The following is a 27319-nucleotide window of genomic DNA, read 5'->3' as shown; positions in this document are numbered from 1 at the left end:
AATATTAATGCCTCAAAATAATTTCTAATCTTGGATTTACAAATCAGCCGAGATTTTGATATCTCAATCCTAAAATATGAGTCAAAATATTAAAAATCTTTGATCTTTTCAAATATTCCCACCTTCCATCTCACGCCAAGGTAAACTAAGATCTTAGTTCATCTGTGTCTTCATCACCCGCTGAGATGACTAATATGAATATTGCTTCAGGTATGGGGTCTCAAGCCTATTGCGAGTGCTTGACTGATAGGTATGCAAATTGACCATATTTATGGCCATTTAGGCCTTTTGTGTTGCTCGAGTGGCCACACACGTATTTGCGGGCTTGAAGACCATTAAGTTTCCTAAATATTGTTGTGCTACATTAGGAAGTCTCTTTCGCTATCTCCACATACTAATTTATTATCCATCAGGCTCCAAGATAAGCACTCAATTGGTTCCAATTAAATAATAGTACATATTAAGTCTCCAGCAACCACATATTTTTTCACTTTTTTGAATTCTTTTGAGCATCATCAATGAAATTTGTCATCATCAATGAAATTTGGATATGTTATTGGTAGTACTAGTTGGTTAAGAACATATTGGATAAGTTGTTGATAGTACTAGTTGGTTAAGAACATAAATTGAAGCACTATATTTTGTCAAGGCATATTTTATAGTATGTGTCATATTAGTGATGCATAGATATGGTACAAGGAAAGATCTGCTATCTCGGCATCGGATGGTACTGGATATCCTATCGGTACCTTATCGGTTTGGTATAGTATGGTACAGTCGGTATGGTACGGTGCATATCCTATGCCGAAATAGCTTTCAAATCATTTTTCTCAATTTTTATTTTGGTATATCTTGGTTCAGGTCAGTACGCTTCGTTACGAGTTGGTGCCATAGTTTTTAAAGGCAAAATGCGCACTAAGGCGCAAATGGCTCTTGGAGCCTGGTGCAAGGCGCAGGCGCGAGCCCGAGCGAAGCTAGGCGCACCTTATAGAATATATGTATCTAGAATTAATACTAATAAGATACTAAAAAAAACAATATCTAAATGTTAAATATGGTCAATTAACAGAACTTGTGTGCCAATATGGTCAAGCACATGCATATCATCAAAAAATAAACAATATTCAAATGCAAATATCCAACTTCATTACAATAAAAAAGGTTCAAATGCAAATACATATCAAAATATCCAAATAACAATATCAAAGGCTGAAACCACATACTTAAAGAGTTCAAACATCAAACATTAAAGTTCTAACTTAAACTAACAAGTACTAAAAGCCTAAGAAAATTTAATAGCATCCTCAATCATCATCAAATCCAACAATATCATCATCTTCCTTATTATCTTCCTCCTCATATCCCTCAACATCTTCCTCAGCTTCTTCTGAACCTGCTTCTTCCTCGTCATCTATAAGACGAGGATGAACAAAAGAGGATGATGAAGCAATAGAAGTTTTTGTTGCAGTGGTGTTTGTTTTGGAAGTTTGTCTTGTAGGATGAGTATGCTCTTGAGTCCCCACAGCTCTTGCTACATCACTCTATTGCAACAAAAGATCATCATCGAACACAAATTCAGAATCTGAATCATTTTCATCATCCATTCTTCTAGTCAACCATTTATTGCTTTCATCAATATCCTTCAAGGAGATAGGGTCAATTTGGTCTCGAATGTTATGACGTCTCCTTAGTGCTCCATTGTGCTTGATGAACACCAAGTCATTCAATCGAGTTTGATCGAGCCTATTCCTTCTTTTGGTATGAAGCTGCATTATTACATGTGTAATTAGTATGAATTCACCAAAGATTTTTAATTATTTAAGTGTGAATGTAAAGATATGATGACATAAAGTAAGAGGTAGTGAGGTACTAACATTTTCAAAAACACTCCACTTACGCTCACAACCAGACAAACTACATGTGAGGCTAAGTACCTTGACGGCAAATTTTTGCAAATTTGGTGTTGAAGACCCATAGGAAGCCCATCATTCAGCAGGTGCTTTTGTATACCTTTGCCTAATTGCCATAGGTATACCAAAAAGATCTTTAGCTCTCTTGTAACTAACCAACTCATCAGATATTTTATCTTAAATTGTAGAATCAGGATTCATCTTTTGAATGCAGTCATACGAACCCTTCATCACTTCTACATCTTGCTCAATATTAGAGTTTGAGTAAAAGAATTCTGGGTTTAAGAAGTGCCCAGTTACATGTAAAAGACGATGGAGTTGCATTTTTCACCTCTGTTCAATGATGGTAAAAATTGCAATGTATCTCTCTTCTTTATGATCGAAGGTCTTTGCTATGGCTTCCTTTGCTCTATCCATAGCCTTATAAATATATCCTATTGGAGGTTTCTTCTCACTATCAACCAAGCGAAGAACCCAACTAGCGAGCTTGCCAACTTGAGAGCATATACAATTGTCATGCCCCGATCTCGAAATTAGAAATCGAGGACGTGAACAGCCACTGCAAACCTACAAAGAACTGTCCTTGTAGGCATGCAAGGCACACAACCTGTCATTAATATAACAAACTGACAAGTAATGTTTGTAAATTAAGATCCTTTAGCTCAAATTCTAAAACAAAATATTCATATCTGCCATTCACAAATAACCTTAGTTACATAGTTGACATATTTATACAAAAGATAATATAAAGAAGATTCTACAAAATTTGGAAGGTTGGTATGAAATGGCTAACTAAATCCTCGCTCTATTCTCACATGCCAACCGCTAACCATTTTCATCATGCTTCGGACTTTGTAAAAAACATAGGAATTACAATAATGAGCTAACAACCCAGTAAGTAACCAAAACATAATCAAAGAAATCAAGTTGCTGAAGCTAAATATGCACTTGATTTAAAAACTGAAGGAACAATACGATATCTATAAATAGAGTCAACTTACAGCTTTACAATATTGGATATAACTATGCAAATCAAAGAGATCTCATATATAAACTAAGGTATTTCACAATCCATATAAAAAAAATATATGATTACCTCCAAGTTTCCGATGATATCATGAGATCATATTTGTCAAAAGCATTATAATAACTCATTAGTCTATACGACTACGGCCACATATAATTTCTATGACAGGGCCCAGTATATCGCATTTAACCCCTGCGAAGTAGGTCCAAAGTACCGCATTTAACCCCTGCGGAATAGGTCCAGGGTACCGCATTTAACCCCTGCGGAATAGGTCCATAGTGCCAAGTTCCGGAGCAATACATATTAATTGCCAACGTACAACCCCCGTGTGCCAGGGTCTAGGATGTAGGTAGACTGAGAGTTCAGTATATATATACAAACTTGATTCAAACAATCTTTATTTTAATATATATATAAGTTGCAACATATATACAATTCTGAACCAGTATAGAAAATTCATAAAAATGACTAATCATCAAACCTTCAATAATTTATATGCAATATAATTTTTCAAATCAATGTATTCACATTTGTTAACATGAAATCCAAAGATTCATACAAGTTTTCCTAGAATTTTATCAATTAGAAATCATTCGAATAAACCTGTAAGTATTAATTTGGGAAGATGCTATGAACACTTGATACTTGAAATATTCATAATTCTATGATCATACTTGGCTCAATAAGACCAATATAACAAACAAATGGCATGATTTCCAAAGCATTTGGCAGCAATTAAATCAATGAATATTCTCAAATTATATGTAATTATCCTTTTATGTGTTTGCCTTGATTAAGTAAAGGTTACTTACCTTGCAGAAGTCTCTTATCAAGTTATTTAGTGGTTCATCGGCACTCCTCGGAACCTAATAATCCAAACATATACATGTAATCTGAAATCAGTATCACTTTATTCTGTTGAAATAATCTATAAAACTCTTTAAAATTTCTAAAACCTAAATTTCTGGTTGACTGCTCTTTCCTGCACAACTGCCCCAATCCGAGATTTATTTATCCTATCAAATAGCATCCAAAAATTCCCAAACTTTGCAATCTGGTTGGGTATTCAGTTGATAATCCTCAGTTAAATTTTTAGATTGAATTACTTAGCCAATAAGGAATTAAAAATCTTGGATTATCACAAGCAGGTTTAGTCTGCCCCAAAATCAGCAATCATTCTTTCCCTATTACCCTAAACCATTTAACAATTAAATTTCAGATTTAAATCAGATTAAATCAAGAGAGGTTTAGGGTTTACTCGCGTGGATGAGGGGAAGCACCAGGGCAGCAACCACACGAAAGAAGTGAAAAGCAGAAAAGAGGAGGAAGAGGAAGAAGAGGAGGAAGAAGAAGAAGATGGGGAAAGAGAGCGATAGGCGTGCAAGAAAGAAGAGTGCGTGCGAGACAGAGGAGAGAGGGGATGTGTGCGTGAGAAAAACAGAGGGGGTGGGGGCGTGCGGGAGAGAGAGAGATGGGAGAGGGGTGTATGTGAGAGAAAGAAAGAGGGATGGGGAGTCTTTGGTTGGAAGGTGGTGGAACAGGGGATTTTTTCCCTATTTGGTTTGGGGTAAAGGTGGGCACTGCCTCACAGGCAGGCCCCAAGGTTGGGTTGGGTGAACCCAACCGGGTCTTACAACAATGTTATTCCAAAAAGGACTTAATATTGTTTTGGTAAGTCCTTTATCTATTTGCTCCTTTGCCCATTTACTGGTGGACCATTCTTCTGAAATGAACATCTTTCTCAAGTTGTTTTTTTGTTTATGAACACGAGCAAGTGTTAAAAAAGTGGTTGCAAATCTAGTTTTTGCATATCTCGACAACTCTTTTTGATTTGTGAACCACCTCATTCAAAAACACGAAGTTCTCCTAATGCTTGAGCATATGAATCTGTTTGGACTCCCATCCCAAATCGCATCCTCGATGCACCGGCTACGGCTACAGAGCCATCTAGCTCCCATGAAGGAAGCTTATCCGGTCCTGAGATTCAATTCTTTCCCCCTCGAGGGCGACTTAACTCTCTTTTTCGTTGGTTCATAAGGATAAGTAAGGTAGCCATTTCTCGTTCGTCAGGTATTCTTCATTGTAGAAGATCATATGGCCAGCTCCCATAGTGTGGCGGGCGGTGTGTACATGGCTCGGGAATGAATCTTCCAGCAGTACTCCCACTGGAAGTCGAACTACCTTCATTACGGTTGGCGATACATAATCAACTAAGCGATGGATGGTCAAAGAGTGAAATTACGGCTCGATCATGATCAAAACCCCTTGATGATTATATATAAAACTTGTCAATGCTACCTCCTTTTTTATTATTTTATGCAAGAGTGGGATTTTGAAGATATCCTCCAACATTAGATCTATGCGATCAGCGGCACAAGGTGACCAGTACAAATGTGGGTATTTTGCTTCCAACAATTTTGCTGCAGCAACATTGTTTGAAGCACTATCAATAATAACTTGAACCACGTACTCCGGCCCAAGCATTTGAATAAATTTGTCAAGCAACTCAAATATTTTCTCTCCAGTTTTGGAGTAGGAGGCATCAACTGATTTAAGAAACATTGTTCTTTTGAGGGAATTCACCAAAAAGTTAATCAAAGTTATCTCCTTTCTATCTTTCCACCCATCCGCCATAATAAAACATCCCATTTTTACCCACTCCTTGAAACTTTTCAACAAGTTGTGAGTAGTCTCCACCTCCTTCTTTAGGTAAGTAACCCTAACCTTATGATAAGTTAGCGGTTTCATACTAGGACCATATTGGCCAATAGCTTCAACTACTGCAGAAAAACTATCATAGTTGATGGCATTGAATGGTATCCCCGCATCATACATCTATTTTGCACATTGTCTAACTACTCTCTCCCTTGCTTCCTTCTTGCATGCATCATTTATTGTTGTTTGCTTTCCCTTTCTAGTCTTTCGATTTTGAACTACTACAGGATGCGGGGTGAAAAATGAATCAATTGGCCTTATTTGCCTAGGCTTTTTCAATGGAGGATTTACTTTACTACTCCCACTTGAAATGCTCTTCTTCCCACAGCTCTCTACCTCAATAGTATCATCATCCTCATCTTCTTCATTGCCCATCTCATCAAAATCCGGCAACATATTCAATTGCTCCTTCTCTTGTTTCTTCTTACTCATGTATTCCCTCAATTCTTCTCTAATATGTGCAGGACATTCTTTACAAGTAGTATTTCTAAACCCTCCAATCAAGTGTTGTTTAGCCCGGCATATACCTCCATTGGTCACCTTCTTATAGAAACTACATGTCACCAAATTTGTATTTTTGGGATCGGCCCAATAAACATACTTCCATCTCGGGTCCTTCTTCGCATTTGAAGTGCTTATTTTCACCCCTATTATTAACAAAGAATAATGGAGAAATCAACAACAGAAGGACAGCGAAAAGAAAAGTGTAATAGAAGCAAAGAAAGCAGAAAAAAGAGCACATGTCAACAATAAAATGTAGAACATATCAGCAGCAACTAAAAAACAAAAAATGAAGCATATCAGCAATAAAAGGAACAACATATCAGCAGCCAAAAAAAGCAAACAATGAAGCATATCAGCAGTAGAAAAGGGAGCATATCAGCAGCAAAAAAAGAAGAAAGGAAGCATACCCATAGCAAAAAAAAAAGCATATCAGTAGGAAAAAAAAGAAAAACAGTAAAAAAAAGAGCATATCAGCATATCAGTAGGAAAAAAAGAAGAGAATAACAGGAAAGAAGAAAAATAAACCAAAAGGACAAAGAAGAAGAAAATGAAGAAACATAGAGTAACAATACAGAAGAAAAATGAACCAGAAAAAGAATAAAAAACAAAGTAATAGGTAAACCAAAGGAAGAAAAATAAGAATAAAAAGAAAAATAGAGTAATGAGAAATCAGAAAAAGAAAAATAGAAGAAGAAGAAGAAGAAGAAGAAAACAAGTATCGAGAAGAAAGACGAGCAAAAACAAAGCATATCAGTAGGAAAAAAATGAACAACAGTAAAAAAAAAGAGCATATCAGCAGGAAAAAAAAGAGAATAACAGGGAAGAAGAAAAATAAACCAGAAAAGGAAAAAGAAGAAAAAAAAAGAAAAACAGAGTAACAATAAAGAAGAAAAATGAAACAAAAAAAATAGAGTAATAGGTAAACCAAAGGAAGAAAAAGAAGAATGAAAAGAAGAAAATAAAGTAATGAGAAATCAGAAAAAGAAAAACATAAAAAGAAGAAGAAGAAGAAGAAGAAGAAAATAGAGTGTGAAGAAGAAGAAGAAAATAGAGTACCGAGAAGAAGAAAGACAAATCAGAAAAAAGAAGAGGAGGTGGAGGAGGAGAAGGAGAAGAAAAAGAAGAGAACACTGACTGGTCAAATGTTGGAGCTTTGGAGGCTTGCAGCCGTTTGAGTCTTGGGAGGCAGGAAGACTAGGGTTTGAGATTTGAGTCTTCTCTTTCTTCTTGTTTTCTTTTTTTTTCTTTGCCTCTTCTTTTTTTTTTTTTCACATGACAGACTTTTGGCCTTCTTTTCTTTATTTTCCTTTTTTTCTCCTCTTTTCTTTTTTTTCTCATTTTTCTCTATCTAGCGCCTCTCCTGAATATGGCTAGCGCCTTAAGGACCTCATGCCTCTTGCGTCGGCACTCAAGGCCTATGCCTCTTTCAAGGAGCCTCGTCTGAATCTTAGGGAGGTGCTTGGGTGGAGCCCGGGTGCGCCTTGTGCCTAGGCCCTCGCCTAGGCGTGCCTTTTATAACTATGGTCGGTATGTACTTCGGTATGGATTGGTATGCCTCGGTATAGGGTGGTATGCATTGCTACGGGTGGTTGGAGCTTGTACCGATTCCAAGTGGGGTTTCGTACCAGTTTTCTCCCGGTGTAGTACCGGTATGTGGTGGTACGACAAACCATGGTCCAAGGAGTATACCCTTATGTGGCGTGTGCTTGTTCATGTCAGTTCATGTCAATCTAGCATGCATCAACACGTTCTAATTACTAATGAGGGTAGGCACAAAGCTGTTTTGTTTGACATGGTCTTTGGCACATGACTGATATGGCTTAACATAGCATGACACCAATGCAATATTTATCATGCAAGTTTCAAATCTCCATGGTTACGATATGCTTTCTTGGTCAAAAATAGTCTATGAGAGTATTAGAGTACATATGTTGAGGTATGCCATAGAATCTTGGCTAACTGCAAATTGCCAAGTTGCAACTTATTAAGGTTAATCATTCAAAGGAAAAAAACTTCTAAAGGTCAAGTTTCGATTTCTAATAATTTGTGGACCATGTTTTTTGCAAACTTTTTCCTTAAACCTATCATACACTACTCGGTACAATTTTTTATTGTCATAACTCATAATTTGCTATTGTCTCCTGATTTATTACATCAAATCCAATTTTGAACCTACTTCCACACTTCACAGATGCTAAACCTTATCTTTGCCACATATGGTCGATACTATGCATGTTCTTTTATATGACAATGCATAATGACATGAGAATGGTTTCACAGTTTGAATGTCCAAATCAAGTGCTTTCTTTTTGGAAATTAAAATTGCAGTGAAACCAAGGATTAAAGTCTTGACAAGATGAGGGCCGTCATAGCCATCCCATCCTATTTCTTTGAGATTCCGGCACTAGGGACAAGTGCGGGACCCGGAATGCATTTTCGGCCTCCGTCTCAGCCGTTCCACCTTTATTCCTCCTTTTTGTCTTCATCCCGATCGGATCAGGCATCGGCACGGCTGTCTCGATTGTGCCTTAATTATTTTTTCGTTGCTAAATGTGAACGGGCCATTCGTCATTAGGAGGGGAGAAGAATGAAGGAGAAGGGTCAAGGGAGTACTAACCTCTTTTCGCTGGTGCGTCGGTGTCGGCATTGTTGTCGGAGGGAGCACGATCTTCTCCCTTCGATTTCAATTTTTCGAGAGCAAGTTACATCAGGAGGGAGGCAACTTGGGAGGAGAAGGGAGGAGAGAGGACTGGAGGGGAAGGAAAGAGGAATCTTGCTTGGGGCTTTTGGGCTCTGATATGGAGTTTTCTCCCCAACGCCATCCATTCGATCACAATCTCGCACTCGACATCCACGTGAACCAAGGTAAATCTCGGAGCATATGCACAGTGGATAACACGCAATCGCGAATTGGTGACATATAAGGGCTAGCATGGTGTGTTATTGATCATGGGATTTGATGTGGTCCAGTTGCACCAGGTGCATGCAATATGGAAGCCGCACCCACAGTGGTGCGGACACCAGAGCCATCAAAAATCGGCAACATGATTTAAGTTCGATTTGGATCGAAGAAGCATCATTAAATTGATTCTACTTCAATTATTTATTTTCAGTCAATAAATTTTAATGCATTTGGCTTTGGGTCCATAGGGCCATACTTGGATTTGTCCACGTCACCTTTGGAGCCACCACTCTCCACATGCCAAGAGAAGAAATATGCATGCCAGCATGTGCCGTGCTCATGCCAAGTTGTGTCAAGCATCAAGCACCCACATGGAGTTCCATTTCTTCCTTAGAATTCCTTAAGAGTTCTTGGCTACTTATTTATTTTGTTGAAGGTTGATTTCTTTCCTATGGTAGATTATAATGCTTTACTTTTTTGTGGAGGGTTGATTTCTTCCTTGTAAAGATAAGAGATTCCTAAACAAACAGGACCCTTAGAGTCCTATATAAATCCTTCTATCTTTCATGAAAAAAGACAATGAATGATTTTACAAACTCCACAAATACTTGTGTCAATCGCTCCGAGAGGGAGAGGGTGTGAGACCCAAAACTGCCCCACAAGGGGAGGGTGTGAGGCCCACTTTCTATCATATTCCTTCTACTTAAGATTCAGTATTCCTACGACTTTGATCGACTCCACCATCTACCCACGCAAGCCTATTCCGTCAAGAGAAGATCTGTCTCCTCCAGAATTTTCATCTGTCGTGCTGAGAGGAGTGATTTCTTATTCTACAGATCATATGCTGTCAAGGACCTTCGTTCCTTAACAGTTGATCTTTGATTTTTTTTTAATCCAATGTTGGTAAAGACCTAGTTCTTTATCGATGGATCTGTTTGGTTAAAAGATTAAGAGCCCTAATCAGAGTAGTTTCTTAACTACCACGATCCGGATTCTTATCATCTTCTTGGATTTTCTCACGGGTTTAATGTTTTATTTTCTTTCATTCCATTCTTATTTCTTTTTTTGCATTTACTCGTGAGCATGTTTAATTTCTGCTATCTGTTTATGAAATTTTCTATTGCTAATTGTTTACTGATCTCTCGAATGGCATTCGTCTGTATCATTTAGATTGATCTCGCTTTAGTCTCGTATCAATCAATCACGCCTCCTGAGCAGAGTATATGCAACTATACTGTCTGTCCTGGGAATAATGAGCCCCTGGCCGGACGTGATTTGTTGTTGATGAACAGAAGAGAGCTTGATTATTAGGATTGATTTTCTTTTTAGGATTGTCCCACATCAATTTGGTATCAGAGCAGGTTGATTAGGGCTTTAGTTTAAATTCAGCAATTTTAATTTTCGCAAGTTAAATTTTCGCACTCTAAATTTCGTACTTTACTTTCAAGCATTTTAATTTTTATTGCACCTTATTTCTGCATCTTAGAGTTGCATGACCACTAGATCAGGTACCTGGTACCAACGTCCTACTTTCCCACCCAATACCAATATGGATCCCAATATAGCAGCCATCATTAATGTTCTGACTGAAAAGTTTGATGACATGAAAAATTTTATGAAAGCCATAGATGAGAGAATAGTGGTATTAGAAGAAGCTAGGCAGAAACAACCTGAACCTGAGTCTCCCCGGCTACCTATAGGACAAAGAGGTAGGAATCTAGAACTTGATCGACTTATAGGGGCACGCCCGCACCATAACCAGTTCGATCAAGATGAGCATATTCTTAGGAATGTGAAAGTCGAAGCCCCAAGTTTTGATGGTTGTCTAGATCCGAGAGAGTACCTAGATTGGGAATCAGGTATGGACCACTATTTTGGATGGTACGAAATGTCTGAAGCAAGGAGAGTTAGGTTTGCTAGGATGAAATTGGTGAGGCAAGTTCGACTTTATTGGGAAAGTGTTGAGCGTCTTCTCAATCAGAGAAGACAAGATCCGATAGAAACCTGGGATGAGATGAAAGAAAAACTCAGAGAGAAGTACCTCCCCACCTCTTACCAACAAAGACTTTTAGATCAATGGCAGAGGCTTACTCAAGGGAATAGATCAGTCACTGAGTATATCACAAGATTTGATGAATACCTATGAGATGTGGAGTAGCTGAAGATAGAGTTGTTACCTTATCTAGATTTAGAGCTAGATTACGAGAGGATATTCAGCGTGAGCTCTTTCTGCGAGAGGTAACCACGTTGGAACAAGCTTATCAACTTGCCTTAGATTTTGAAAGATTTTCTAGATATTCGACTTCCCGTCGTCCTGAACCCAACCGAGTAATTCCTTCTGGATCGAGACCTAATATTAATCAAACTCCTAGTAACAGACCTCCACTTACAAATCCTATTGGGAGAAAAGAAGATAAATGAAAAGGAGCTATAGGAGAGTTATCAAAAGGAAGTAGTTCTCGATCTCATTGCTTCAAGTGCTATGGTTACGGTCATTTTGCTGCACAATGCCCCAACCGATCATTATTCGTAGAAGAATTAGAAGGAGAAACTCTAGAAAATATGGAGGAGGAAGTTTATGAAGCTGATCCAGATTTAGCCGAGCAATTTGAGAGTATGAGGACATCCTAGGTTATGCCACACTTGAGTCAGACCTTAGGCTTGGAGTCGTTAGGTATGTCCTAGCCCAAACTAAGGAAAGTGAAGACTGGCGTAGGACCTCTATTTTCCATACCTTCATAAAATTTGGCGATAAAATTTGTAAGGTGATCATTGATAGCGGTAGCTGTATCAACGCCATCTCCACTGACACGGTTAAGCGATTAGGATTAGCTCCTGTAGATCATCCTAGTCCATACCGTGTGTCTTGAATTGATTCCTCCTCTATTCCCATCAAATTTAGATGCCGTGTGCCCATCCAGCTTCATTCCTATCAGGATCATGTGTGGTGCGATGTCTTACCCATGAAAGTCGGAAGTATCATATTAGGTCGGCCTTGGCTATTCGACAATGATGTTACGATTTATGGCCGTACCAACTCCTGCAGCTTTACTCATCAGGGTAAGAAGATCACGATTAATCCTTCCCCACCTAAGGCTACTAATAGAAAGATAGGCGATGGACCAAAAGAAAATCTTAAGAAGAAAAGCCTCAATCTGATAGGTGCTAAAGAATTAGAGACGATCATGAGTGAAGGATCACCAGTTTGGATGCTTATTGCTAGAGAAGTTCGTGAGGATTCTAAGGTGGATTATCCTAAGGAAGTAGCTAGCCTTCTTACTGAGTTTCATGATGTCTTTCCTGAGGATCTTCCAGATTACTTACCGCCTATGAGAAACATTCAACATGCCATTGATTTAGTCCTGGATCTACCCTACCCAACTTGCCCCACTATAGGTTGAACCCTAATGAGCATGCCGAGCTACAAAGACAAGTTGGAGAGCTGATAAAAAAAGGATTTGTGAGGGAGAGTTTGAGTCCTTGCGCAGTTCCTGCACTACTGACTCCAAAGAAGGATGGTACATGGAGGATGTGCATAGATAGCCGTGCCATTAATAAGATCACCATTAAGTACCGCTTTCCCATCCCTAGGTTAGATGATATGTTAGATATGATGGCCAGATCCACTATCTTTTCTAAGATCGATCTTAAGAGTGGTTACCATCAAGTAAGGATTAGACCGAGAGATGAATGAAAACTGCTTTCAAGACAAAAAATGGTTTATATGAGTGGATGGTGATGCCATTTGGATTATCTAATGCCCCTAGTACCTTCATGAGGTTGATGACCCAAGTACTACGATCATTTATAGGAGTATTTGTAGTCGTATATTTTGATGACATTTTGATCTATAGTCGAACTAGGGAAGACCATTTAGATCACCTCCAAAGAGTGTGTCAAGTTCTTAAAGCAGAAAGCTTGTATGCTAATCCTAAGAAGTGCGCTTTTATGACAGACCATATCATCTTTTTAGGTTTTGTTGTTACCCCCAATGGTGTATCTGCTGATCCTGAAAAGATTAGAGCAATAGTTGAGTGGCCGGTGCCCAAGAGTGTGCATGACGTGCGGAGTTTTCATAGATTAGCAACCTTTTATCGTAGGTTCATAAAAGGGTTTAGCACCATAGTCGCTCCCATCACTGACTGCATTAGAAAGGAAAATTTCGAATGGACTAGGGCAGCCAATAGAGTCTTTCTAGACATTAAGGACAAGATGACTCATGCCCCAATCTTACGTCTCCCTGATTTTTCTAAGGTTTTTGAAGTAGCGTGCGATGCGTCTGGAGTTGGGATTGGTGGTGTCCTTAGTCAAGAAGGTCATCCGGTAGCATACTTTAGCGAGAAACTTAACGATTCTAAATTCAAGTATTCTACCTATGATAAGGAGTTTTATGCGGTAATTCAAGCTTTAAGATATTGGAGGCATTACCTACTACCGCAAGAATTTATTTTGTACTCTGATCATGAGGCCCTTAGATTCCTGAATTCTTAAAAGAAATTGAATCATAGATACGGTAGGTGGGTCGAGTTTTTGCAAGCCTATACTTTTGTTTTGAAACACCGTGCAGGTGTAGAGAATCATGCTGCTGATGCCCTGAGTCGTCGTCATACTTTGCTGTCCACCGTTAGTATAGAAATTGTTGGTTTTGATAAGGTTAAAGAAAATTATGAGTGTCCAGATTTTGGTGACATACTTACCGCTTTACGTAAGGGGCCATCTAGAGAACGTAGTGAATATACCCTTTAGGATGGTTACCTATTTAGAGAAACTAGGCTGTGTATCCCCCGTACATCTTTAAGAGATTTTTTAGTTTGGGAATTACATGCTGGAGGATTAGCTGGATACTTTGGCAGGAATAAAACTATAGAGTTGGTAGAAGCCCAGTTCTTTTGGCCAAGCTTGAAAAGAGATGTCGCCCGAATTGTTGCCCAATGTAGAACATGTGCCGTGGCCAAGCAGAGAAAACAAAACACCGGCTTATATACACCCTTACTATACCAGACTGTCCTTGGCAAGATGTTAGTATGGATTTTGTTTTGGGATTACCTAGGACAGCTAGGAAGCATGATTCTATTCTAGTGGTTGTAGATAGATTTTCAAAAATGGCCCATTTCTTGCCCTGTTGCCAAACGTCTGATGCGTCGAAAGTTGCAAGGATATACTTTGATGAGATTGTTAGACTACATGGATTGCCTAAAACCATTGTTTCTGATAGGGATGTTAGATTTATGAGCTACTTTTGGAAAATTCTATGGCATCTTTTAGGCACAAAACTAAAGTTTTCTTCTGCCTATCATCCGGAAACAGACGGTCAGATCGAAGTGGTTAATAGAAGTCTTGGAAATCTTTTGCGTTGCTTGATTGGGGAACATATGGGTAACTGGGATCTTTTGCTGCCCCGAGCCGAATTTGCATATAATAGCTCTGTTAATAGGTCCATTGGCATGAGTCCTTTTGAAGTAGTTCATGGATATCAACCTAGAAAACCAATAGACCTCATCCCACTACCCATGCATGCTAGGATTTCTGAATCTGCAGAGTCATTTGCACAGCATGTCAAGAGTCTGCATAAAGAGATCAGTAAAAAAATTAGTATGAGTAATAAAGTTTATAAATAGAATGCAGATTCTCATCGACGTGTTCAAGAGTTTGCAGAGGGAGACTATGTGATGGTTCGATTGAGGCCTGAACGGTTTCCCTCCGGAACCGTGAAGAAATTACATGCCCGAGGAGCAGGTTCGTTTAAGATCATAAAGAAAATCGGATCAAATGCGTATGTTGTGGACCTACCTTCTGATTTTGGAATTAGCTCTACTTTTAACATTACAGATCTTGTCGCCTATAAAAAACCAACTCGGATACCTAGTGAGCCATTTGAGCCTGAACCAACCTTTGAGAGCGAACCTATCCCTGAGTGTCCACCAGCCAAAATGTCAGCAAAACACGATCAGATTGAGAGAATTTTGGATGAGCAGATCCTTTCCACCCGGAGTCGAGGCTATCAGCGGTATCTGGTCAGATGGCGAGGTCGACCGGAGTCTGAAGATACTTGGATCACTCGAGAAGAGCTGCAACGCATTGATCCCGATCTACTTGAGCGTCACCAGAGCGGAATCGACCCACACTCGACAGGGTCGAGTTTTTCCCACCCCGGAAGAATTGGTGCGGACACCAGAGCCATCAAAAATCGGCAACATGATTTAAGTTCGATTTGGATCGAAGAAGCATCATTAAATTGATTCTACTTCAATTATTTATTTTCAGTCAATAAATTTTAATGCATTTGGCTTTGGGTCCATAGGGCCATACTTGGATTTGTCCACGTCACCTTTGGAGCCACCACTCTCCACATGCCAAGAGAAGAAATATGCATGCCAGCATGTGCCGTGCTCATGCCAAGTTGTGTCAAGCATCAAGCACCCACATGGAGTTCCATTTCTTCCTTAGAATTCTTTAAGAGTTCTTGGCTACTTATTTTGTTGAAGGTTGATTTCTTTCCTATGGTAGATTATAATGCTTTACTTTTTTGTGGAGGGTTGATTTCTTCCTTGTAAAGATAAGAGATTCCTAAACAAACAGGACCCTTAGAGTCCTATATAAATCCTTGTATCTTTCATGAAAAAAGACAATGAGTGATTTTACAAACTCCACAAATACTTGTGTCAATCGCTCCGAGAGGGAGAGGGTGTGAGACCCAAAACTGCCCCACAAGGGGAGGATGTGAGGCCCACTTTCTATCCTATTCCTTCTACTTAAGATTCAGTGTTCCTACGACTTTGATCGACTCCACCATCTACCCACGCAAGCCTATTCCGTCAAAAGAAGATCTGTCTCCTCCAGAATTTTCATCTGTCGTGCTGAGAGAAGGAGTGATTTCTTATTCTATAGATCATATGCTGTCAAGGACTTCGTTCCTTAACAGTTGATTTTTGATTTTTTTTTAATCCAATGTTGGTAAAGACCTAGTTCTTTATCGATGGATCTGTTTGGTTAAAAGATTAAGAGCCCTAATCAGAGTAGTTTCTTAACTACCACGATCCGGATTCTTATCATCTTCTTGGATTTTCTCACGGGTTTAATGTTTTATTTTCTCTCATTCCATTCTTATTTCTTTTTTTGCATTTACTCGTGAGCATGTTTAATTTCTGCTATCTGTTTATGAAATTTTCTATTGCTAATTGTTTACTGATCTCTCGAATGGCATTCGTCTGTATCATTTAGATTGATCTCGCTTTAGTCTCGTATCAATCAATCACGCCTCCTGAGCAGAGTATAGGCAACTATACTGTCTGTCCTGGGAATAATGAGCCCCTGGCCGGACGTGATTTGTTGTTGATGAACAGAAGAGAGCTTGATTATTAGGATTTATTTTCTTTTTAGGATTGTCCCGCATCACACAGGCCTCCAATCTTGCGCCCGTGACTTGATTTGGTCTTTGTGCTCATGTTGTTGCACTCAATTGTAAATTATAAAAAAGAATCACTTCTACAGCAGTGAGACATCAACGTACATGGTACTTATATTTTGAGGTATTGAATTTTTGACTCGATTCACATCCATACAGCTAAAAGAATTGACGTGACTAATTTTGTCGGACGAATTCACATGGCTGTTGTTTAAAGAAGAGTTAAAAAAAATAATGATGGGACTCTCGCATGGCCGACAGTCCGACACTCGACATAAGTGATGAATTTGATATGTTTATCTTAAACTGATGAATCTATTTTGTGTAACATTGAAATTATTAGTATAGTTATGTTTTCATATAGAAGTGACTAAGCTCAAGTTATATGGATTGCAACTTTTTCATCAAATTTCGACATTTTTACCTTATCAAATACTTGTAGTTACGTCAATTATGAAAGATCTTTGCTTTGTAATTAAGAAATGATCTTCAATAACTTGAAAGATCATAATTCATCAGTGTTAGTATTAAATAGAACCGATTTATTATAAATATATTACTTTTAAAATTCAAATATATTTAAACAATAAATAGATCAGTAAAACTTCAAGATAAATACAAAAAAAATATTATTTATATATATAGAAGGGTGTCCTAAGTGTGTACCGAGATGCTTGATTGGGATGGGGCGGGACGTGGGGTGTCTTGTTCGAGGTGAAAACCAGAACGCCCCCATCCCATGGGATTTAAAACCTTGAGTGAAACCTCCAAAATGTTTGATGATGACACCAACCATGATGCCAAACAAAAGCTTCAAAGAGTGAATTCCAATTATTTTTTTATATCTAGATAGAATAAGAGAATAAGTTAACAATCTCCACATCCTTACAAGAAAAGAGAATGTCTAATTTGCAGCAAAATAATTGTAATAAGAACAAATCTTTTTTGAAGCTCCCACAATCTCTCTTGTTGCTTATCTTGGCATTGCACTAGATTTTATAATGGATAAACTGATTAAGTTTAGGAGGTTATAGTTTTGGCGTTATGTGGGACAAGTTTATGCATGGAGGCTTCATCTTTTTTTTATTTACTTAAGAATAGTCTAGTGATAATCAACCATGAAATAAGTGCTAGCATTTTCATTTTGACACACCTGACCATACTAGTGACTTCCATTGGAACTGCATGGCATGAAGTTGTAATCCAAGTGCATACAATTCTAGAAAGAATTAAAGCACTTGTATCCAGGTAACATTGTTGTTCACATATTTGAATTCACCTATTTGAATTTTGTGGGTATTGTGGTTAATTAGTTGGCAATTTAGCTAGTCAATCACCTTATTTATTTCCATGTGTGTTGCCTATATTGTGAGTGTTTGCACCAATTCTTTTCCAATTCCTACCTTGTAAAAGATGTTTCGTTTAGCCGATACTTCTTGCTTTACTTGTTTAGGGTTGTGAGAATTTGTTAGAAAACAACATTGGTTCTCAATAAAAATTTAATTAGCTAACCATCATTTCATTCACATGCCCTTTTCTTTTCACATCAGTTCCTCCCATATCTATCTTCTCACAAAGATTATGATCTTATGTAGGAGTTTCTATAAAATATGTCCCATATGTCAAAACCTAAAACAATTTAATATTCATTGTTTTGTTGTGAACTATCTTTCAGAATAACCTTGCTTTCTGTTTTGGTCGAAGTCATAAACATCATATCCTTTAGCTTCATGAACTAGACATTTGTGTATTCAGTTGAATTGTCACCTCATAATTAATTGATTCTAAATATTTAATTCTAAATCCGCTAAATTTGTTTGCATAGCAGTTATAATTTGAAAGGCTTCACCAATCCTTCGACCTTTGTATATACCTCTTAGGTTTGTTCAGCATTTTCATGTATTCTTCGGTTGATGTTCCTTGCCAAAGTGTGGCCAGAATTTTAACATGGTTCTTTATATTTTGGATCCAGAAATCTTTCTTTCTGCTTATGTTTCGCATCTTCTCATTATGTTATTTGTGGCGACACAGAACTCTGAGCTCCATAAAGGAAAAAGGAAAGAGAAAGCAGTGAGATTATTGAGATGCTATAAATTAGTTTTAGAAAGTATGTTAGCCCTTTATGGCTGTAATCTCAACCATATTTAAAGCTTAGATGAAACAAAAAAAAACTATTTTTGCAAAAAAGAAATTAGAAAAAAAATCCAAACCAAGATTCAACTATGCAACTTCTTATGTACCTTTTTCTTTTTTAAGGAACTTTTGCAACTGAATATTAGCTAACTACTTCATGTTCTGGTACTAAAAGAATCTAATTTTCTGCAAAAAGCAAGAAAATATTAATAAATGCACAAGCCTCTTGCACTAGGAATAATGTGCTTTCTCGTGACTGTTCAACCAAATTTTTTCCCCAATCATCGCCCACTTGTTCCATGTCATGAAAGGTCTATGGAAGTTCTAACTGCTGGAGGATTGTTCTTGAGCTTTCTGACTTTCCAAAACCTTATACTGGACAAACACAAAAATGGTAACCCAATGATACTAGGCTTGTTCTAATAACTTATATGGTTAAATAACATCAATATGCCAAGTAATGTTACTTGATCGAACTATATATTTGGTTACTTTACTGGACAATATGTTAATTTTGTGGTACCACACTCCTGAAAACTTTAATGTTTGTTAAGACCTTTTTTCTTCCACGTGTTAAATCTCTATGTGCATTGCAGATTGATGGAACACACCTCACACATCTTCCCCACCACACCTCTCCTTCTTGCTGGCTGTGGTTTGGCTTACTTTAGAGGAGGAATTCTAGATCATTGTTTGACATGGTTTGATTTTCTGTTCATGAACAGCTCGGACTGAGCTTGATCCCTGACTCATTTGGGTTCATTCATCTAGGAAATGAGCCAAGCTCAAATGTCTTTTAAAGCTTGATTGGGAAAAGATCTAAGCCTGGACATGCGTTGGCTTGCAAAAAGTCTTTGCTCAGTTTACATAGAAGCTGAACTTGGACATGTGTTCTCAAACTTAGCTTGAATTTAATTTCTTGTTTCATGTTATGTGCTGAGCCTTACTGAGATTCTCTTTTGTGAACCCCAAGTGCCTTCATTATCCACAAGCCTCCTTATTCATGCTATTTGTCATGAATCAGTGATGAGTCCTTTTCTTTTATCATTTTCTGAATTTAAATGTCCTTACCACTCTTTGGCTTTGCACACTGTCAATTTTGTCTCATTGTGGACCTCCCTTATAGTTTTCTCAAACAAATAACATTGAAAATACAGATGACAAATTCAATTCTTTGTTATTAAATGATCCCTCAAATCCATCCATGAGTTCCTTCTAAGGACATACATTTGTTAAGGGATGGACATGCTGAATGACATCCGTGCTACTTTTGGCATCACGAATTATTGAGAAAAACTGAATTGGTGTGGTTTATCCATGCCAAGGTCTTTTCCAAGAAATTTTAATGGCTTACCATGACATTGGAATTACTACTACATTTCTTTCTTGCCTTTTGATGTTTTCACCTTCACACATCCATAATTTCAGGATCTTCTTTAAGGCCTAAATAGTATCTAGTGCAAACCTACTATTCAATAAGGACAAGGCAAAACTTGGACAGTAATTTAGTGGAGTGAAACCTTGTATGTGAAAGTCAAAATTTAGAACGCAATTATTTGTAAAGCTCACTACTTTCTTTTACCAAATGAAGCTCCAAGACTAAACAAGGGCACTAATAACTATCCTAGCCCGTTGAGCAAAGCCAATTTTTTTTTTTAAAAAAAAATTGACATAAAGCATACTTATATGCTGGTATTCCAAACTTGAGCAGCATGGTTTCATGACTACGGCTAAAAGATCAATTATAGTAAACTTGTGTTGGATGCATGCTGATCTTGAACCTGAAACTTTTTTTGCTAGAGAATGTTTAATAGCTGTTAAATTTCCCTGATTTGTCTAGATGGTTCTTTCCCCACCTGTAGTGGCTTCCTGTTCTGTATTTGCTCGCAGCTTTATTAGCTGTTCTTGTGGTTATGTGATCTTGTTTTAAATTATTGATTGAAGAAACATGCTGTAACGATCTACAGTCACATATGCTGTACAATTTCCTTTCTTATTATTGATTAGCTTGGCCACACTTTTTAATGCGTACAGGCAGTGAGGACTCCAGCCAGTGGAGAACAAAAGATAGTGGGAATCATATGCTTGATGATCATGGTGGAACTGTCAGATCTGATGGTGGGTGCTACTCTGTCTCAGCATTGATGAACATCATATAGGATAGTACTCTTGTATGACTTATTACTCCTGTTGTGGACTGGAGTATATGACCTACATGCTTACCACATCAGGGTCTATTCAGATAATTAACTGCTTGTATATATGTCAAATTAACGAATGTTCCTTGGTAATTTCAGGAGCTAAACTTGATAATTCATGCTTCACAAGAATTCCAAAGCATGGATTCAAAGAAAAGAATTTTATAAAGCTTGGAAAAGTTTATGCAAGGCAAGGAAACAGTAATAGTGGCATTGGTGAAGCTTGTGAACTTACTACGGCATGCAGAAGCCATCTTGTAGTAGGAAAAAGGAGCACAGAAGTAGGCCCTGCAGCAGAGACTCTGGCACAAAGAAATGATGTGGTTCTACAAAAGAAGCAACCTGCAGATACACCTGTTAAATCCTTCACTCAACCCAAGCCATTGCTGAAGCTGAAGTTCAAGAAATCATATATTGAACAGCAGAGCTCTTGGGCCCCACAGGGAGAGGAAGTGAACTCTGTCAAAGGGCAGAGATCAAAACGAAAGAGACCTTCAGCAGAAAAGCTCAGTGTTGAAGATGATGAGAACCATCTGCAGCTGCATCAGGAGAATTCAATGGATGGAGCCATGGATGCAAACTGGATATTGCAGAAGCTAGGCAAGGATGCAATTGGAAAGAGAGTTGAAGTTCATCAATCATCAGACAATTCCTGGTTAGTTTTTGTCTCTAAGCATTCTAGATTAGCTCAAATTAAACAGCCCCACCCCTCCCTCCCTCAGTCTTGCTTCACTTTTGCATGCACAGGCAAACATAAACAAATACTTCAATTTAACATTGCAAATACTAATTTATCGTTTCTTTCTATGATCCACAGTTCTGGTTTGCTAACTGATTTGTGCTGATAAGATTCCAACAAACACTGATAGCTCTCAAAGACTCAAAGTGTTAACATGCTTTAATAATCCTGAAGTATTCTTTCTCTGTATCAAGGCTTCAGTTGGCTTTTAAATATTTTACTTGCTCGATGAATATTATAAGCGAACATTCCAGTTCTGTAATATTTATCTTGCCATGTAATGATCATCCTCCTGTTTGAGCCAATATTAACGTTTAATGAAGGGTTTTGTAAACTTAAAAGATGCTCAACAGGTAGGGACATGATATTGATAGCTGATAAATCTTGTGTAGGCATCAAGGTGTGGTTTCAGATATCAACCAAGGCACGTCAGCTTTGTCAGTCTGTTTAGATGATGGAAGATCTAAAACCTTGGTGCTTGGAAAGCAAGGAATTCGTTTTATTTCTCAAAAGCAAAAAAGGACCAAAACGTGAAACTATACCTGGTGATTGATGCATTCTCGTGGGAGAAAATTCAACTTGCCAGGTATGGTGGGAGCATTGGAAAATTGGAGCTATTCATGTTTAATTCTCTCTGGTGAAGCTGTTCATGTAGGGGTTGATCAGTCTTGATATAGTTGAATATTGAGAGCCACCAACTTACACTAAAAAGTCATAAATACCAGACGGCACCCAGTTGTTATAATCATTAATTGTATCATCTGTTCTTCTCATTTTCCAGGAATCAATGGTCTCATTGATCGCTGTTGCCAGGGATGTCTCTGAACTTGAATAAATGACACCATTGGAACTAAGTTCGATCACCCTGTAGTTCTCATGAAGGGGAAGCCCTTATCAGCCCCATACTCATTCTTCTTATACGCAGACATTACTGGAGTTGCAAATGAGGATGCATTTCATAAACAACTCCTTGACTTTTAACCAGGGAAGGGAAATGAAGCATAATTTAGAAGGTAGTGTTATGTAATTCTAGTACAGTGGTGACTGATGAACAGAAATTAATAGTATACTTATTCTGCTCGATAAAGTTATCGTTTATGATTATTTTGAATATTTAAGTATTGTCAATAATTTTGTAGCCTGCTCATCATATAGTGAGAAAACTGATGGCAGAAACATGATCGTTTGATTTTACTGAATAGGCAATGGTGACCTATGTTGCGTTGAAAGAAATCTATGTACTGGATAAACAGGTGACATTTTGGTTTGCCTGATCCCTATATGAGTTGAACCATTATATTCCAGTTCACCAGGTATTTGGAGACTTCTCAGCATGGAAGGCTGATATAATGTCTACTTTAAATATTGTAATAATTATTTGCTGCCTTCACTTGAAAAATAATGTTGTGCTGCCATAAGTAATGTTTGTTGTGGAGCATGAGACCTGGGGTATCTATCATTTACGGTTTGCACTTGTAGTCCTATGTATATGGTTACACGCTGCTACCATTTTAGCTGTTTTACAGTGGCATTTTGTAGTTCGGATTAACCATCCTGCGCAAACCCACTTGAAATACATGGTTAAATAAGGATCGGGTAATTCTTTGTGCACTGCACGTGGTGCAGCAAAAATGATGTGGAGCGCACCACGGCCGTTGATTGGTTCACGTAGCATAGATAAACATCCTTTCTAGCCGTCACTTCAGCATCCGACACCGTATTTAATAAAGGAAGCTCAACAATTTTTTTGTAAAAATTTAATGCAAGTGGATATAATTTTAAAAATTTAAAATCGATCAAAATATTCTTTCCTATTAAAGCACCTTCACGTGCTTTATTTTGCTCAAATGATGGTTATTTTGAATGTTATATTCTCTTTCTTTTTTTTTAATTTATTTTATTTTTGTCTCGACATTGGATATTCAAGATTTTTCTGCAGCAAATCATGTACGTTCGAGATTATACTAATATTTTATTTATTCTAATTATTTTAAGATAGTATTTTATATTCGTAAGATTTATTTTTTTTACTGTATATCTTTTTTTAAATTTTTTTTTACTGTAACTCTTTAGGTAGTTAAATAAAGTTAATGTGTTGGTAGGTTGAAATGGAGTTTTTTTTTTTTTGTTAGTATAATAGAAAGTAATAATATAGTCATTGAAAGTCATAAAAAATAAACAAGGTATAATAATAACTATCGAAAAGTCATATAAATCATTAAAAAATAATATATAAGTTTTCTTTTCGCATCCTGCGGCATTTGGATTAAGAAATTGACTTCCTATTTTTTGGTATGACATTAAATAGCTTTGTATGACTTTCTATTTTGTCAAATAAATATTTTATAGATATAAATTATTTCATATAAGCTTGTATAAATATGAATGGCTCTCCATTACTTAATAAAACTGTATAAATAATAATTATAATTTTTTTATATTATTAAAATAGATTTTTTTTTTCTGTTGGTACAACAAGAAATAATAATACTGTCATGAAAAGTCATTAAAAGCAAATGAGATATCATGAGAGCCATCGGAAAGTCATATAAACTATCAAGAAATAATATAAAAATCTTCTTTTTATATCCTATGATATTTGGATCAAGAAATATGACTTTCTATCTCTTGGTTTGGCATTATATAGTTTTGTATGACATGTTATTTTGTCAAATTAGTATTTTAGAGGTAGAAATTACTTCATATGAATTTGTATGAATATAAATGATATCCCATTACCTAATAAAAGTGCATAAATAATAGCTATGACTTTTATTTCTTGACAGTATTTCTGAAATGGAGCTTTTTTTTTTTTGGTGCAACAAAAAGTAATAATACTGTTACGAAAAGTCATAAAAAGCAAACGGGATATTACGAGAGCTATCAAAAAGTCATATAAGCTATCAAAAAATAATATAGAAGCCTTCTTTTCATATCCTATAACTTTCGGATCAAGAAATAAGACTATCTCTTAGTTTGACGTTATATAGTTTTGTATTAATTTTTATTTTATCAAATGAGTGTTTTAGAGACAAATCACTTCATGTAAACTTGTATGAATATAAATGATTCTTTATTACTTAATAAAATAGTATAAATAATAGCAATAACTTTTTCTTTTTAACAGTATTGCTGCAATAGAGTTTTTTTTATTGTTAATACAATAGAAAGTAATAATAATGTTATGAAAAGTAATAAAAAGCAAACAAAATATCATAAAAACTATCGAAAAGTCATATAAACATCAATAACTAATATAGAAGTCTTTTATTCATATTTTATAATATCCGAATCAATAAATATGACTTTCTATTCTTGGTATGATATCATATAGTCTTGTTTGACTTTCTATTTTATCAAATGAGTATTTTAGAGACATAAATCATTTCATGTGAATATGTATAAATATAAATGACTCTTCATTACTTAATAAAACTATATAAATAATAACTATGGTTTTTTTTTCTTAACAGTATTACTGAAATTTAGGTTTTTTTTATTAGTGTAATAGAAAGAAATAATACTATTACAAAAAGTTATAAAAAGCAAATGAGATATCATGAGAGCTATCAAAAAGTCATATAAGCATCAAGTAATATAGAAGCCACCTTTCGCATTCTATGACATTCGGATCAAGAAATATGATTTTTTATCTCTTGGTATGACATCATATAATCTTGTATGCCTTTTTATTTTATCCAATGAGTTTTTTAGAGGTATAAATCACTTCATATGAACTTGTGTGAATATAAATGACTTCCCTTTACTCAATAAAATTGCATAAATAATAGCTATGGCTTCTTTTTCTTAACAGTATTGCTAAAATAGAGCTTTTCTTTTTGTGTAATAATATTATCATGGAAAGTCATAAAAGATAAACTGGATATAATGAGAGCTATCAAAAAATTATATAAGCCATCAAAAAATAATATAGAAGCCTATTTTTCACATTCTATGACATCCGAATCAAGAAATATGACTTTCTATCTCTTGATTTGACATCATATAGCTTTGTATGACTTTTTATTTTATCAAATGAGTATTTTAGATATATAAATCACTTCATATGAACTTATATGAATATAAATAACACTCCATTACTTAATAAAATTGCATAAATAATAGCTATGGCTTCTTCTTCTTAACAGTAGTACTAAAATGTAGCTTTTTTTTTTTCTATTGGTGCAACAAGAAGCAATAATACAGTCATAAAAAGTCATAAAAAGTAAATGAAATATCATAAGAGCTATTGAAAAGTTATATAAGTTATCAAAAAGTAATATAGAAGCCTTCCTTTCGCATCCTATGATATCTGGATCAAAAAATATGATTTTCTGTCTCTTGGTTTGACATTATATAGCCTTGTATGACTTTTTATTTTATTAAATAAATATTTTAGAGACATAAATTATTTTATATAAACTTGTATGAATATAAATAATTCTTTATTACTTAATAAAACTATATAAATAATAGCTATAGTTTCTTCTTCTTAATAGTATTATTGAAATGGAGCTTTTTTTTGTTGGTGCAATAGAAAGTAATAATACTATCACGAAAAGTCATAAAAAGTAAACGGAATGCCATGAAAGCTATCAGAAAGTTATATAAACAATCAAGAAGTAATATAAAAGCTTTCTTTTTGCATCCTATGATATCCATATCAAAAAATATGACTTTCTATCTCTTAATATGACATCATATAGCTTTGTATGACTTTCTATTTTATCAAGTGAGTGTTTTAGAGGCATATATCACTTTATATAAACTTGTATAGATGTAAATGACCGCTCATTACTTAATAAAACTGTATCAATAATAGCTATGACTTCTTCTTTTTAATAGTATACTGAAATAAAATTTTTTTTTAGTACAACATAAAGCAATAATACTGTCATAAAAAGTCATAAAAAGCAAATATGATTTCATAATAACTATCGAAAAGTCATATAAGCCATTAAGAAATAATATAAAAGTCTTCTTTTTACATCCTATGACATCCGAGTTAAGAAATATGACCTCATATCTTTTTGTATGATATTATCTAATTTTGTATAATTTTTTATTTTGTCACATTAGTATTTTAGAAGCACATATCATTTCATATGAACTTATGTAAACATCAATGACTCTCCATTGCTTAATAAAGTTATATAAATAATAGTTATTGCTTCTTCTTCTTGATGATAAGATTACTATTGGATGGTATGCTGAAATAGAATTTTTTCTTATTAGTACAACATGAAGTAATGTTAGAGCAAGAATTTAAAAAAAGGAGCTTGTACAGAAAGTGAATGTTGCTATTGAAAATTTTGAAAGTATTTGAGAAAAACAAAATTTTTGTAATTGATAAAATATTTTTTATTTGATTGTTGTGTGGTAACAAACAATCTTCCATGAAGTATAATTATTCTTTTAGATATAATTGGTCTTGCTGAATGTATTACCATGAAATATAATAATTTAATATTTTTTCTTATGTAATATTTGAAAATGAATATAGAAAGTTAAAATATATATGTAAATATAATATTTTAACTATATGAGATTATTAATTTTTGCAAGATGTCACAATAATTTAGTAGACTTATTTCAATAAAGGTTTACTCTAATACTATATTTTTTTTATTTTTTAGATATTATACAGCATAGAGAGGATGTCATAATTTTCTTCTAAAGTCATATATTACTATAAGATGTCATTCATCATTTTTTTATGAATTTACAGTATGAAATAAGATGTTATAATATACAGTATGTTAGTAATCTAAGTTCAATAAAGACTC

General features: G+C 35.8%; 2 protein-coding genes across 5 annotated transcripts in view; one reads left to right on the top strand and one right to left on the bottom strand.

The window, feature by feature from the left end:
• The window catches only part of LOC105033142 (uncharacterized), a 62829-nt gene extending 39992 nt beyond the window's left edge, over nucleotides 1-22837 (top strand). For 2 of the 4 annotated variants that reach the window (XM_073247299.1, XM_073247298.1), the window contains exons 11-14: nucleotides 20631-20714; nucleotides 20894-21449; nucleotides 21926-22119; nucleotides 22315-22837. In XM_073247299.1, coding sequence (XP_073103400.1) covers nucleotides 20631-20714; nucleotides 20894-21449; nucleotides 21926-22067 — 782 coding nt within the window. In that variant the 3' untranslated portion in view covers nucleotides 22068-22119; nucleotides 22315-22837. Of the gene's footprint in view, nucleotides 1-20630; nucleotides 20715-20893; nucleotides 21450-21611; nucleotides 21839-21925; nucleotides 22120-22314 lie in introns of those variants that run through there. The other 2 variants (XM_010907819.4, XM_010907818.4) reach the window with 2 other exon arrangements.
• On the bottom strand, nucleotides 1231-5772 carry LOC140853285 (uncharacterized). Its single transcript, XM_073247733.1, has 4 exons — nucleotides 5223-5772; nucleotides 4572-4759; nucleotides 3750-3803; nucleotides 1231-2477 (listed from the first exon to the last, which is right to left on the bottom strand). Exons 1-4 carry the CDS (start codon nucleotides 5770-5772, stop codon nucleotides 2238-2240), a joined length of 1032 nt encoding a protein of 343 aa, XP_073103834.1. The 3' UTR covers nucleotides 1231-2237.
• Nucleotides 22838-27319: the final 4482 nt, after the last annotated feature.

This window comes from Elaeis guineensis, chromosome 13 (assembly GCF_000442705.2).
Source record: "Elaeis guineensis isolate ETL-2024a chromosome 13, EG11, whole genome shotgun sequence".
NCBI lineage: Eukaryota > Viridiplantae > Streptophyta > Magnoliopsida > Arecales > Arecaceae > Elaeis > Elaeis guineensis.
The sequence above is the reverse complement of the archived record's forward strand: the minus strand, read 5'-3'. Positions and strand labels throughout refer to the sequence as shown.